The sequence below is a fragment of the Dromiciops gliroides genome, chromosome 2, assembly GCF_019393635.1.
Source record: "Dromiciops gliroides isolate mDroGli1 chromosome 2, mDroGli1.pri, whole genome shotgun sequence".
In the NCBI taxonomy this organism is placed as follows: domain Eukaryota; kingdom Metazoa; phylum Chordata; class Mammalia; order Microbiotheria; family Microbiotheriidae; genus Dromiciops; species Dromiciops gliroides.
Window position 1 is genome coordinate 193,257,905 of NC_057862.1, and position 13,302 is coordinate 193,271,206.

Genomic DNA, 13,302 nt, shown 5'->3' on the forward strand with positions numbered 1-13,302 from the left:
AGGCTTGAGTTTTAGAATTTATGAAATATTCTCAGTACATACTAAATTTGGAATTTTTTCTTAATTATCAAAAGCATGGTCAACATGGCCATCATTTTTTAAAATCAAAAATCAGATGGGATTTAAGCACTCACACTTCAAGAAGATAGTGGTGTTGTTGAAGAGGACCTTTCCAAAACTAAAATACTTCTTCTTTTCCTGGGGAAAAAAAAAAAAAGGAGAAAAATAAGGAAAGGCAGCATGGTTAGAAAGATGGCCCTGGAGAAAGAAGGACCTGGATGCATCCTGTCTCCAAGACATTTAGACTATGTGACACTAGACAAGTTACCAAACCTAATTTCTCAGTGCACTAAGCAATTTTCTAAGACTACAGATTTTTGAGAAGGTGACAGCTTGCATTAGTAGAGAAGTCCCTCCCCACCCCCTACCACCCAGTCCCCAAAGACAAGGGCTTCTTAAACTTTTTCCACTCGTGACCCCTTTTCACCAAAGAAATTTTTATGTGGCCCCGGGTATATAGATATATAAAATAGGTATACATAATCTTTAACTGTTGCCAAATTTTTTGCAACCCCACATTCAGTTATGCAACCCCATATGGGGTCACAACCCACAGTTTAAGAAGCTAGGCCCTAGACCACTGAAGTCAGAGCTCTAGTTCCTGTCTCAGATAAAGATGGCTAGACTGGATCAAACTATTTGATAGTACATTTTAAGTTTATTCAGAGAACATCCCTGGCTGGACAATCTAAATTAACCCCAACTCTAGTTTTCTTAATTGGAGGAAAAACATTTATTAAGTCCCTACAATGTGCCAGGCCCTGTGCTAAGCACTTTACAAATATTATCTCATTTTAGCCTCACAAAAACCCTGAAAGGTGGAGTGCTTTTATCATCCCCATTTTCCAGCTAAAGAAACATAAGTGACCTGCCCCAGGCCACAAAGTGTTTGTGGCCATATCTGAATTCAGGTCTTCCTAATTGCAAGCTCTGGACTCTATCTACTTCATCAAAAGGGGCCTACAGTTTTACTTATTTCTTTCCTTCTAAAGCAACTTCTGTCACTTGAGGGAGGGATATATTTTAATTTAATAGAATGTGAACTAAAAACTCCAGGAAGATAATGGCTAAACATAGAGTTGAATTCAATTTAATTCCCTTTCATCGTTCAATTCATCTCCTTTCTGAAGGAGTCAGACCCAGTTTCCTATTCAAATTAAATTCAAAAAACACTTATTAAATGCCTTTAATGTGATGAGCAGAGTGCTTGGGGCTGAGGGAGATTCAAAGTTTAAATGAAACTAATCCTTACCTTGATGGAGCCATACCTCACTCATATTTAAATTATTAAAGTGAAAAATAAGTGCTGGGGGCAGCTAGGTGGCACAGTGGATAAAGCACAGGCTCTGGATTCTGGAGGACCTGAGTTCAAATCCAGCCTGAGACACTTGACACTTACTAGCTGTGTGACCCTGGGCAAGTCACTTAACCCTCATTGCCCCCACAAAACAAACAAACAAAAATGAAAAACAAGTGCTTTGCAAAAAAAAGGTTCAAGGGGAAGATTGAAAGACTTGGCAGTGTTGGGAAGGGGATGAAATCAAGGAAGCTTCTTCAAAGAATTAAGTCTTTTAAAAGTGTAAATAAAGGTATAAAAGTTTCTCTTTCTAGGCTTAACTGCACAAAGTTTTATATTTTCCAATATAACAGGTCTAACATACCATGTACCTCATTATCAATATGTTGAATTCCTAATAGAAGACTACAATCATCACCACCCAAAGAACATTTCTAATACTTTAAGAGCTATGGGAAACAATGAGATTAGGAGCTCTTACCTCCTCACATGCCTGAACTAAATTGTATAAATGTCAGTGAGCACAGAGGGTGTTAAGAATCAATATGATTTTCAACATGATTATTTTTCAAACATTTCCTTCCTGCATTCAACTTGTTCTGCACAAAAAGGGCATCTGACAGTATTCTGTCATTCCCAAAATGAGATGTAGCCTTATCTATACCAAATTTCAGAATAAGGTGTGCCATTCTCTCCATTTTGGCCATAGTCATGCTAAGATATGAGGCCATTACAAAGCAATGTAGGTTCAAAGAGCTTCCATGCTGCCTGATTACACACCCAAATTCAGGATGAACCAGTGAAACGGTAAATAAATGAAACCAAATACTCTATGAGAGAGTCCGGTTCATACAAGGAAGCAAGGGTTCTTGTTCAGAAGGCCACGAAAGAGGCCCTACTTCCTCTATCTCCTATCCAACCATAAGCACTTGTGACAAGAAAACAGTAACTATTAGCAGGCGACCAAATAAATGAAAAATTCTCTAATGAAAGGGAAGAAAGAGAGACCTCTCTTTAGATAAGAGATCAAGTGGCCCGTCCCTCCAAGTCATGCCTTCACTTCGGTTTTTCCCTTACTCTCCAGATAAGAACCTGTTCCCTCCCTTCAAGTCTGCCCCCAGCCTCCTCCCTCCCACCTTCAGACACTGTCATTAATTGTGCCCCCTTTTTCTACTGGCAAGCGGGCTTGGGTCCCGGGTCCCTGAGGGTCAGCGTCATGACCCAGTGGGACCCCAGGAATCTCAACCCCTCTTAACTGGCTGACTTCGCAGCCCCCGGACTGGACCCCTCGGGCCACCGTAGCGCTGGCGTTGGGTCGCTACAGTGACGAACGCTCACCAAGTGCACCGGGACATGCCACTTGGATCTCTCGGCGGCGGCGGCTGGTCTTGGCCCGGCGCTGGGAAAAGAGAGTGGGGACGGCAACGTCCCGAGGAGAATAAGAGTGACAGGTACCAGCCGAAGCCACGCAGCGACCGCCATCTTCGCGGCCACGGAATATCCAGAGACAGCGTCTCGCCTTCTTCCGGTCTCCCTCCTGCCTCCTTCCGGTCTTGCGCTAGGGGGCGGCATTATCCGGGTCCTCCAGCCTCGCGGAGCTCGTGTTTGTTTTTGACACGCTAATCGCACCCTCCCTCCTCCCCCTCCCCCCCCTTCCCCCCCCCCCCCCCCGACGCTGGCCTTTCTGCCACTTCTGGCGCGAGACCGCGGACGTACTGCGCAGGCGCTGTCCCCATCCGGGTCACCTTGGAGTTGTAGGATGAGTTGACTGTCACCCGTGGCCTCCACCCTGGGTATCCAAAGCCAGGTTCCTTGTCCACCTTTGAGGGTTGAAGAGATTTTTAACATACTGTGCATTTACCCCTTGCCACCGAGACCTCTCCCTCTTCCCTACCCCCATCAGATAATCAGGAATGATAATGGCTCCCGTTTATATGGAGCTTTCAAGTTCAAAAAGCGCTTCCCCGTCCCCCTCCCAAAGGATATGCTTGGCTTTAGGGTAAGGCCCCCCTCAAAGAAAGACTCAGCTGGCCTTAAAACACTAGAGAGGACCTTAGCGATCTCGGGACCATAGCTAACTTCACCCTCTCATTTTTATTTTTGGTGGGGCAATGAGGGTTAAGTGACTTGCCCAGGGTCACACAGCTAGTAAGTGTCAAGTGTCTGAGGCTGCATTTGAACTCAGGTCCTCCTGAATCCAGGGATGGTGCTTTTTCCACTGTGCCACCTAGCTGCCCCCCTCTCATTTTTACTGGTGTGGAAACTGAAGCCCAGAGAGGGGCAAGGAATTGACCTAGGTCACACAGCTAGGGAAGAAACTAGACCTACCAGACCTCCAGCATCAAATGACCCAAGATAGGGTGTGAGTGAGCACATCTCAGTTGCTGCCTCCTGACTAAAATTAAAAAGTCAACAAGTGGAGCCTGCCCTCACATGCGCTGTTACTATTCAGCTTCCATTTTCCTGTGCCTAGGGGCAAGTAGGTGCCACAGTGGATAGTCAACACCGGTCCTGGAGTCAGGAGGACCTGAGTTCACATTTGGCCTCTGACACTTGACACTAGCTGTGTGACCCTGGGCAAGTCACTTAACCCTCAATGCCTAACATCCAGGGCCCTCTCCAGTCATCCTGATATATATGTGTGTGTGTGTATGTATATATATAGATAGATGGATAGAGATAGATAGATATATCTTTTTTTTTTTAGTGAGGCAATTGGGGTTAAGTGACTTGCCTAGAGTCACACAGCTAGTAAATGTTAAGTGTCTGAGGCCGGACTTGAACTCAGGTACTCCCGACTCCAGGGCCGGTGTTTTTTCCACTGCACCACCTAGCTGCCCCTATATAAATATATATTAACCCAGATGGCTTTGGAAGAGAGAGTGAGGCTGTGACTTTGCATAGCCCTCCCTCACTTAAATCCAATTCACGTACAAGTCAGGACATCACCTCCCCACCAAAAGACCACCACCAGCAACAACCCTGGCAACTAGCACAGTGCCTGAGCACACAGTAAATGCTTAACAAATGCATGTTGAATGAACACCTGGGACCTATGGTTATCACCCATCTATTAATATTTATCTTGTATCTGGAACATGTGAAGGACTTAATAAATAAACACTTTATCTATCCCACCCACTGTGTACAAAATGACATCTGGGCTTTTTTTAAAGCCCTAGTTGGTAACGCAGATACTAGGTGGAAAGAGTTTTCTTTACATTATTTACATTTAATCTTCATCGGAGCCCAAATATGTCTTATTCTTCTCTCTCTCTCTCTCTCTCTCTCTCTCTCTCTCTCTCTCTCTCTCTCTCTCTCTCTCTCTCTCCCTGTCTCTCTCTCTGTGTCTCTCCCCCCCCCCAACCCCCCACTCCGCCCCGCTTTCTGTCTCTCTCTGCCCGTCTCTGTGTGTGTGCTGCAAATGAAGGAATCGAGACCTAAAGAGGTTGTGATGATTTTTCAAAGTTACTGGGCTTATTAAGATAATGGAGCTTTACTAGGGGAGTATAAATCTTCTGACTCTTAGTCCAGTTCTACTACCCCGACTGAAGTTCACTGGACTAATGGACTAGCTTCCTAACATCGTTCCTATCGAATATGCAGAGACAAGGAGAATCTTCAGTTTCTCCCTCTCTCCTCTCCCCGCCCCGCCCCGCCCCGCCCCGCCCCGCCCCCTCCTCATCCCCTCCCCCCCGCAGGTGTCTCCGAAATAAGAGTGGAGGTCATTCACTTCATCTGCCTTGCTTATTAAAGGCCACGCAGAGGGCCAGTATTTTGACAAGACTACCTTTTCCCAGAAGCCTATGGGAAGGTGGAGTCAGGACTGTAATTGACTAAAGACCTTTGTGTTGATTTAAACAACCCCCCGCAGCTGGCAATGGAACCGTGCTTGGTGTGCGGAGCGCTTGAGTTGGTCTGAGCCAAAGCCCGAGCCCGCCGGGTGCTTGGAACTGCTGAGCGGCCATGGAAGCGGCCGGCGGCGAAGACACCATCAGGTAAAAGACCTCCGGCTCCTGCTGCAGCCTCTGAGGGAGAACACCAAGCGAAAGGAAGGGATTGTTTCTCTAGTTGATGTTCCTTTTAAAAAAAAAAAATGATTGGCTGTTGTCCCTCTACGTTTGCAAGTTGGTTTTTTTTTCCTCCATACTTATTTTTCATAACTGTGATACGAGTTGGCCATTATTATTGTCATCCGTGCTTTAAGATAGTCGAGGTATAGTGAGGATGGCGCCTGTGGGGAATGGAAGGGCAGGGCTTGTCCAAGGTCACCGAACCTGCCTTTGGTGGCGACAGGATTAGAAATCTGCAGTTCCTAAATTTCTGGGCTCTTTGCTTACCTGGTTCAACCCATGCCTCTTTTCTATAGCAGTCACTCCTACAGCTCATTCTCCAAACCAGAAAATAGGATCGAGAAAGCCTTTCCAAGCACTGATTTTAAAAGCAGCATTTAGTGAAGAGTAATGTAGGGTTGAGAGTTCAGACTCGCCCTATAGTAATCTTTTAGGCAAGTGCGTGTTCCTGGGCATGTTTAAAAATTTCTGACTTAAATACAGGAGCCTTTGTAATCGCTGTGAATGTGCTGACTCTAGATATTCTAAGCCACACCTCTGCTCCAGAGTCAATTGTAATAAATAAATCGATGAGCAAGTTCATGTGGGATATAATTACAACCTAACAAAAGCTTACTTAAATAAGTTCGTGCCCAGATTTTTGTTCCAGAAGCTTTTCTGGAACCTCATAACTAAGTACATTTCATCTTAGAAAGCAAAATATTCCACTTTTGTCCCTGTTATCAACTGGATGAACCAGATTCCATTAACGCAGTAGCATCCCTTGACCAATAAATAGTAAACTGCACTCGACTTCACTCCCGATTTTATTTCTCCTAAGAATTAGCAGAGTGTAAGCCCTTTTATGTGTACAGTTTTCCTCTTAAATTTTTTTCTCGGAGGCATCAAGATAACTAGGCATGATCATTTGTATATGTTACACTTGTGTAACATCAGTATTTTATAATTATAGCATTTTTTCCTGTTGTGGCAGAATACAGTGACAGAAAGTGTTATAAGATAGACTTCAAAAAGCATACTTTACATATTCGTGTAATAAACTTAAAATATTAAATCTGGCAAAAACAATAGAAAGTCAAATTCTTAAAAACTTTTTATCATTTAGCTTTCAAGATGAAGCTGTGGATAAAAGCGTCTTTAAGGACTGCAACAAAATCGGTTTCTACAGGTAAGGAAAAAGAATGTTATATGAAGCAAAACATTCTTGATAGCATTTCAGAATTTAAAATTTGGGAAATTTTAGGTCATAAAAATAAATTGGCTAAATAATAATAGCTTCTTGGTTTCTTTCTTTTTAGGAAGTTGAAAATTTAGGGGGGAATCCTATTGTTAATTCATTAACAATCTGGATTAAACTCTGTGTGTGTCTCAATATATCAATTTCTCAACACTAGCATGGACAGTTACCAAATATGTGACCTATAAGTGTCATCTATGAAAATGACCACATCTCAAGAAATATAGCCAAAGGAGAAAAAATATAATTGTTGGCCAGTGCATTGTTGGTTAATTTTAATAGCATCTGAACTGTCTGGGGCTGTATAAATTAATGTCATTCTGAATTTGGACATATCAGGATGTACATTTTCTCTAGATAACATTGTAGTCCCTTGGATTTTGCCAGCCAAAAAGTACCTGTCTGACATCTTCTTGGTATCTATAGACGTCAGAAGCTACTTCCAAGGAAGAATCCCTATCGGGCATTACTGGACTCAGTCACTTCAGGCAAAGAGAGCACCAAATTCCAGATCATCAATGAAGTGAATAAGGTGAGACCAGAGTTTCCCCAGTAAAGGTTTTTGCTTCTATAATTAATTGGGCTATATATAAGTATAATTCCTTTAAAAGGAATTGAAACTGCCTACACTAATCCAAAAATACTTTGTAGGTTGAGGGTGGGGTGGGACAGGGAGCAATAATACAAGATAGTGTCTATACTGGCACCAGTTGACTTTAATTTTTTAGATAATATCCAGCTGAATATGCCAAATGAGAGCAAAACAGCAGATTCAGAGTTTCCAGACCTCAATCAGCAAAAGGAAAAAAGGGACCATGCAGGCAATGAAATATCAGTATTTTACAATTTCAGGATTCAGTATCATATAGAAAAATACTCTCAGTATCTTAAGTTTCAATAGTTCTGGTTCACTAAAATGCATTGGTTAGGGAGACACCACAGTTATACTGCTAAAGTGAGAGGGCAGGAGCAAGTGTTTGGTGCTTGGCTTATGATCCCCCTTCCCTCCCCCCAGCCCCTTACCATCAGTAGTCATTCTGACACATAAAATGTTGCCCAAATTAAGCTAATGACATTAGGGAGTATAATGGGGCTGGCAGAACCGGTGTGATAGGGCCTGGGGTGCATGCATCCACCACAGGCAGCATAAATGGCAGGAGTCTCTAAAAGCATCATGTTTCTCTGAGTTCACAAACTAATCTAGCCCTGAAATGTAGTTTATTTTCAACTGCTGAAAATATTTTGGTAACTCAGCCAGATTTCATTTCAGTTCAAGCATTTATTAAGTACCCACTATATGCAAGGTTCAAAGCACACATCTCTTACCAAAGTTACCAGTTCTGGAATAAAGGCTATGAAAAGATTTTTTTCCCCATAACTCCAGATATGAAAACCTTAATACAGCTTCCCCAACCCCAAAATGTTTTCAGGAACCCCCATTTCTGCCTCTGTAGCTCAGGGTCAGTCTTCTCAAAGCAGAACAAGTACCTATCACAACTTCAGGGGACCTTTCCTCACCCCCCCCCCCATGGATCCCAGATAGGGAATATCCTTATTTCACTCTCAGATACTGAGACTGTCCAGGATTCCATATTGCAAAATAGAATTATCCAACTTGAAGTTGTGGAATAACATTTAGGATTCCTGTAGCCAGTTTATGCTAAAGGAATAGGGGAATAGATGTGGGATTTTCTCCAGAGCTTCCTTTCCCAAATTCAAATTAAGAGGCATATTCAGAGTTATCCTGGCTATTAGAGAGCCTGTTGACTTCTATATATACCTTATAACACTTTTTCTTCAGATGCCTTAGCTGTTCAAATACAGTGTTTAATGTTTGGAGGCAGCTAGGTGGTACAGTGGATAGAATAGTTCACCCTGGAGCCAGGAGGACCCAAGTTCAAATGCAGCCTCAAACACCAGTTTCATGACCCTGGGCAAGTCACTTAACCCCAATTATCTGCCCTCCCCTCCCTACCCCCCCATACAATATTTGTCACTTACTTTTCTTTAGCACCAAATACATACTGGCTTTCCAGTTTCCGAGAGGAATTAATATAATTGCTCTGTCTTCAAAATCTTTGATTATTTACTTCTGTTTTTCCTATAACCAGCAAGCCACGATCCCAGTGGAAATATAGCTGGGCCTACCAAATTGAGCAGTCATATCTCATCCTAGTCTGATGGCTACTTGGGAAGCAATTACATATGATTCTAGTCTAAGGATTGTGAGTTTAGTCTTGAAGATTTTGAGATGACATTGTCCCCTTTTGGGAAACCAGATCACTGACTCATAAGTGCTTCTGGCCTCACAAATGAAAATGTAAACCTAGAGCTGGCTCTCTAGTCACAAACCTTTGAGGGAGGGCAGAAAACATGATGGGTTCAGGCAATGCAGCAGGTCCCCAGAAGAAAGGCTTCTTCAGAAGTCATCGGACACACACACACACACACACACACACACACACACACACACACACACACAAAAACCCCCAAAACAAAACCAAAGGGGCAGCTAGGTGGCACAGTGGATAAAGCACCAGCCCTGGATTCAGGAGTACCTGAGTTCAAATCTGGCCTCAGACACTTGATACTTACTAGCTGTGTGACCCTGGGCAAGTCACTTAACCCTCATTGCCCAGCAAAAAAAAAAAAAAAAAACAGAAGTCATCGGCCCTGCCTGCCCAAGCAGCCTTTTCATCACATCTTGTCCTCTCATTCCGTTGTGCCCACCATCCAGAAAAGAGGTGTCAAAGTAGGAGACATACATGCTACTTTCTGTCTAAGGAAAGCCCAGTAAATACCTCGAGTACTTAATCCATCTGGATGCTGAGGTCTGTAGAGGTGTAGCAATGCAGAGGAAGACAGGCTTCAAATACACTGAGAAATCAGCGTTGTTCCAAATTGAAAGCCCTCAAGGTATTTGATCCCAATGCCCAAAGTGGTAGACTCCCCCACCACATTGCCTTTTACAACACTCTAGACCATTTGTCTGCAAACCCTTCTCCATGGACCCTGAATACTTGAGGGACAATGTTGTGCAGCTCAGACACAGAGACCAGAGCCTAGGAGATTTGGACACCCTCATGGAAGAAGAAGCCAGAGTCCAAGAGGTCCCACAGGATCTCACTATAAGACAGCATCCAACATGGTGGGAAGCAGAAGAGGCTGATGTCAGCCACCTCCCCATCAAGACAGAAAATGATGAGGAACCTGTGGATCAAACTCCAGGTAATGGAAACTCTGGGGAAATATGTAGATAACTAGAGGTTCTGGGATCACAGGAAAATGCGTATGAAGGTTGGGAGGGAGAGCTGCTTCAAACTCTTGGAATTGTTCACCAGACTCATTTCTCAGTTTCGTGTCTTTTTGTGGTGCCACACCCATCATCACTAGGTCTGAGATCTGTAAACTAGGGATCTGTGTTGGCATTTCCCTATTGTGATATACGCGGTTTTCTTGATGTGTCTGCCACACTCAGTGCTCCTGAAACAGCATCCACTGTGAAAATAACCAAGCTTTGGGTTAGTTTTTGAAATCCCAGAAATGAACAGTCAGGATGCCTATAGCAAAGCTGTGGTCTACTGATCCAAAGACCCAGTAAGGTTAAGTGATAATCTAAGGGTGTGCCACTCACTTAAAACTACTTCAAGATGCTGGCGTTCAGAAGGCATATTCCATTGCATTAATTCTTTTACCATAGTTGGCTAGGAATAATGGAAGGTGGTAGAGCCATTCCAGGTCAGAGGTTATTGGGTAGATTTGGAGGTGGTCCGTTCCTGGAAAGGCTGGGGAGAGGCTGGTAGGAGAGTGGACTTTATGAAGAGTTATGGGTTTGTTGAGAAAAATCTAAATAGTGTCTGGTGAAGGAGGTGTTGGTTTCTTTTCTCGAGACTGGCTTTTTGCCCTTACCTCTCCATTTGTAGTGGTAGCCAGGTCTTGGCCTGAGCTCCGGAGCTACAGAGAAGAGCTGTCCTAGAAACAGGATAAATATATCTGTCCCCATCTATATTAGTTCCCTAAAATAGATAGATATAGATATATTTATTTATAGGTACATAATAACTATTTATAATTATTTGTACCTATTTACAGATAAAGGGCAGGGACAACACACAGACACAAACAGGCCAACATTCCCTTGGATTAAACCTTTTAAAGCATTGCTTCATTCTGTATTGTGATCCTGGCTTTTGTATTTTCATATGGTGACAACCATTTAGCAATTTTTTAAAAATTTCTTTTGCAGGTTGTTCTCAAGATTTCGCTTGTAATACATCTTGCAGCTTCCTGAAGGAAGAAGATGTGCCTCTGAGCCCCTCTATGACCACAACAGGTGTGTCCTGCAAAGCAGAGCCCGAAAACGATGCTGGCCAACCCCCGAGTTTTTTGCCCTTTGCCTCTTCTAAGACTGATGGGGATGGACATTTGCCCAACCAACCTCCTCCTCGACGAATAAGGCAGAGGCGGCGCTCGCTGGCCAACACAATCTCTGCTGAAATGGCCAGAAACAGAAGGTTGACGTGGGATCTAGCCAGACGATCGGAGGCACATCTTGACAGGTTAATTGCCATTGGGGAACGGGCTAATGCTCAACGTGAAGTTGACAATGTTCTCCGAAGAGAATCGGTGATAGCAGTGAACCAACTGGCTACAACTGTGGAGGGGGCAATAAGTGCCCTGCACCAATTTAATGAACTCCTGGACCATTCTCTAAACCCTGGAAAATCCTAACTAGGCACTGGGAAAACTGCTCTTCCACTGTCCTGAACCTTTGCTGGTCCCTGACATTGTGGTAGGGGGGACCTGAGGCCAACAGGAAAGGTAAGGTTCTACCCTCCTGGGAGAGTATAGGCAGGCAGCATTATTTGCATCTCCTCCAAACAGTCATAGCATAGGTGTTCTGTGACTTACTCTGTTATATGTTTTGTCGTTCACTCCTTGTCAGTCGCAATTTTGGATAAATAAAATTTCATTTCTATGCAATTGTGGAAAGTCTATTTAATGAACATAAAAACAAAGCCATGTCTCAATCTTCTCTTTTTATATTTTTTTTTTGCCCATACATGGCTATAAGCTTTGGTGACTGGCAAACTGCCTAACTTTAATTGCATTTTAGCAGAGAGAAGCTTTAGGTTAGAGGGAAGGAATCCCAGCTCTCTGCTCAGAACATCGGGTCTTGATAGCTATTTGGAAAATAAACATAGCGTAGAACGAGGAACAGCTTCTGAAGGTGATTTAGGCCATTACACTTCATCTTTTCCATATAGATGGACATTTTTCCTTTCTTGAAGATTTCTAGAAAAGCTAAATCCATGGTCTCCCTCACTAAGCTATTTTTAAATTTTGTTGTTCAGTCGTTTTCAGTCATATCTGACCCTTCATGACCTCATTTGGGGTTTTCTTGGCAGAGATACTGGAATAGTTTGCCATTTCCTTCTCCAACTCATTTTACAGATGAGGAAATTGAGGCATACAGGGTTAAGTGACTTGCCCAGAGTCACACAGATAGTAAGTATCTGAGGCCAGATTTTAACTCAAATCTTCCTGACTTAAGGCCTGGCACTCCATCCACTGTACCCAATTAGCTGCCCCAAGGCTTTTTTTATTTAATCAGTTAAAAATTCTAATAATGCTTATTTCCCTTACATTAAGCTAAAATTCCCTTTGCAGTTTTAGTCTAGAGCCTCTTATTAAAGTACAACTGATCATTTATGTTACATTTCATCCTTTAAATTACTGCCAGTCTGGGGGCAGCTAGGTGGTGCAGTGGATAAAGCACTGGCCCTGGAGTCAGGAGTACCTGAGTTCAAATCCGGCCTCAGACACTTAACACTTACTAGCTGTGTGACCCTGGGCAAGTTGCTTAACCCCAATTGCCTCACCCCAAAAAAAAAATTAATTAAATTACTGCCAGTCTCTGTAATTCAGTTCCTATAACTTGGCTTCTTCATTAGGCCTGTTTTCTACCCCTTTAATCATGTCATTGTTTTCCTTTGTCTCTTGGTCTTTTTCAAATTATAAAACCATTGAGAGAAAAGATCACATAGAACCAGCCAAATAGAAAGATGATTTGATAATTTTTCATCCTATACTGTATATAGAAAGAGTCTAGGGTTTGTCTTTTTTTTTTAATGCTAACTACTGTCCTTGATGTAAAGAACAATTAAATTCAAACAAGCTAATTTTTGTTGTTCAGTCACATCCGACTCTTTGTGACCCCATTTGGGGTTTTCTTGGCAAAGATACTGGAGTGGTTTGCCATTTCCTCCTCCAACTCATTTCACAGATAAGGAACCTGAGACAAGAGGGGTTAAGTGACTTGCCCAGGATCACACAGCTAATAAGCATGTGAGGCCAGATTTGAGCTCATGATGATTAGTTTTCCTGACTTCAGGCCCCAACACTATCTACTGTGCCACCTAGCTACCAATTATTTGATGCAATTCAGTACTTATAAGGTTGTACTACGTACAAATAGTAGATACCTCCAAAAAACAGGGGAACAATAATTTGAGAAGATGAAAGAAGTAACAACTAGGGGATTAGGAATGACTTCTCATAAAAAGTGACATATAAGCTTAGCTCTGGAGGAAGCTGAGGTTTCTGAGAAGCTTAGGTAAGGAGGGAGGGGTTAC

General features: G+C 42.9%; 2 protein-coding genes across 4 annotated transcripts in view; one reads left to right on the top strand and one right to left on the bottom strand.

Moving 5' to 3' along the window:
• Window positions 1–2,895, bottom strand: part of TMEM87A (transmembrane protein 87A) — a 40,913-nt gene extending 38,018 nt beyond the window's left edge. The window contains exons 1-2 of the mRNA XM_043984927.1: window positions 2,696–2,895; window positions 135–198 (exon numbers count right to left, since the gene is read on the bottom strand). Of these exons, the coding sequence (XP_043840862.1) occupies window positions 135–198; window positions 2,696–2,839 (208 nt within the window). The 5' untranslated portion in view covers window positions 2,840–2,895. The remainder of the gene's footprint in view (window positions 1–134; window positions 199–2,695) is intronic.
• A 2,175-nt stretch (window positions 2,896–5,070) lies between these two features.
• The window catches only part of GANC (glucosidase alpha, neutral C), a 67,540-nt gene continuing 59,308 nt past the window's right edge, over window positions 5,071–13,302 (top strand). For all 3 annotated transcript variants that reach the window (XR_006354950.1, XM_043987164.1, XM_043987165.1), the window contains exons 1-3: window positions 5,071–5,355; window positions 6,536–6,598; window positions 7,094–7,199. Coding sequence is in view for 2 of the 3 variants with exons in the window: in XM_043987164.1 (XP_043843099.1) it covers window positions 5,324–5,355; window positions 6,536–6,598; window positions 7,094–7,199 (201 nt within the window). In the remaining variant the exon portion in view is untranslated. The remainder of the gene's footprint in view (window positions 5,356–6,535; window positions 6,599–7,093; window positions 7,200–13,302) is intronic.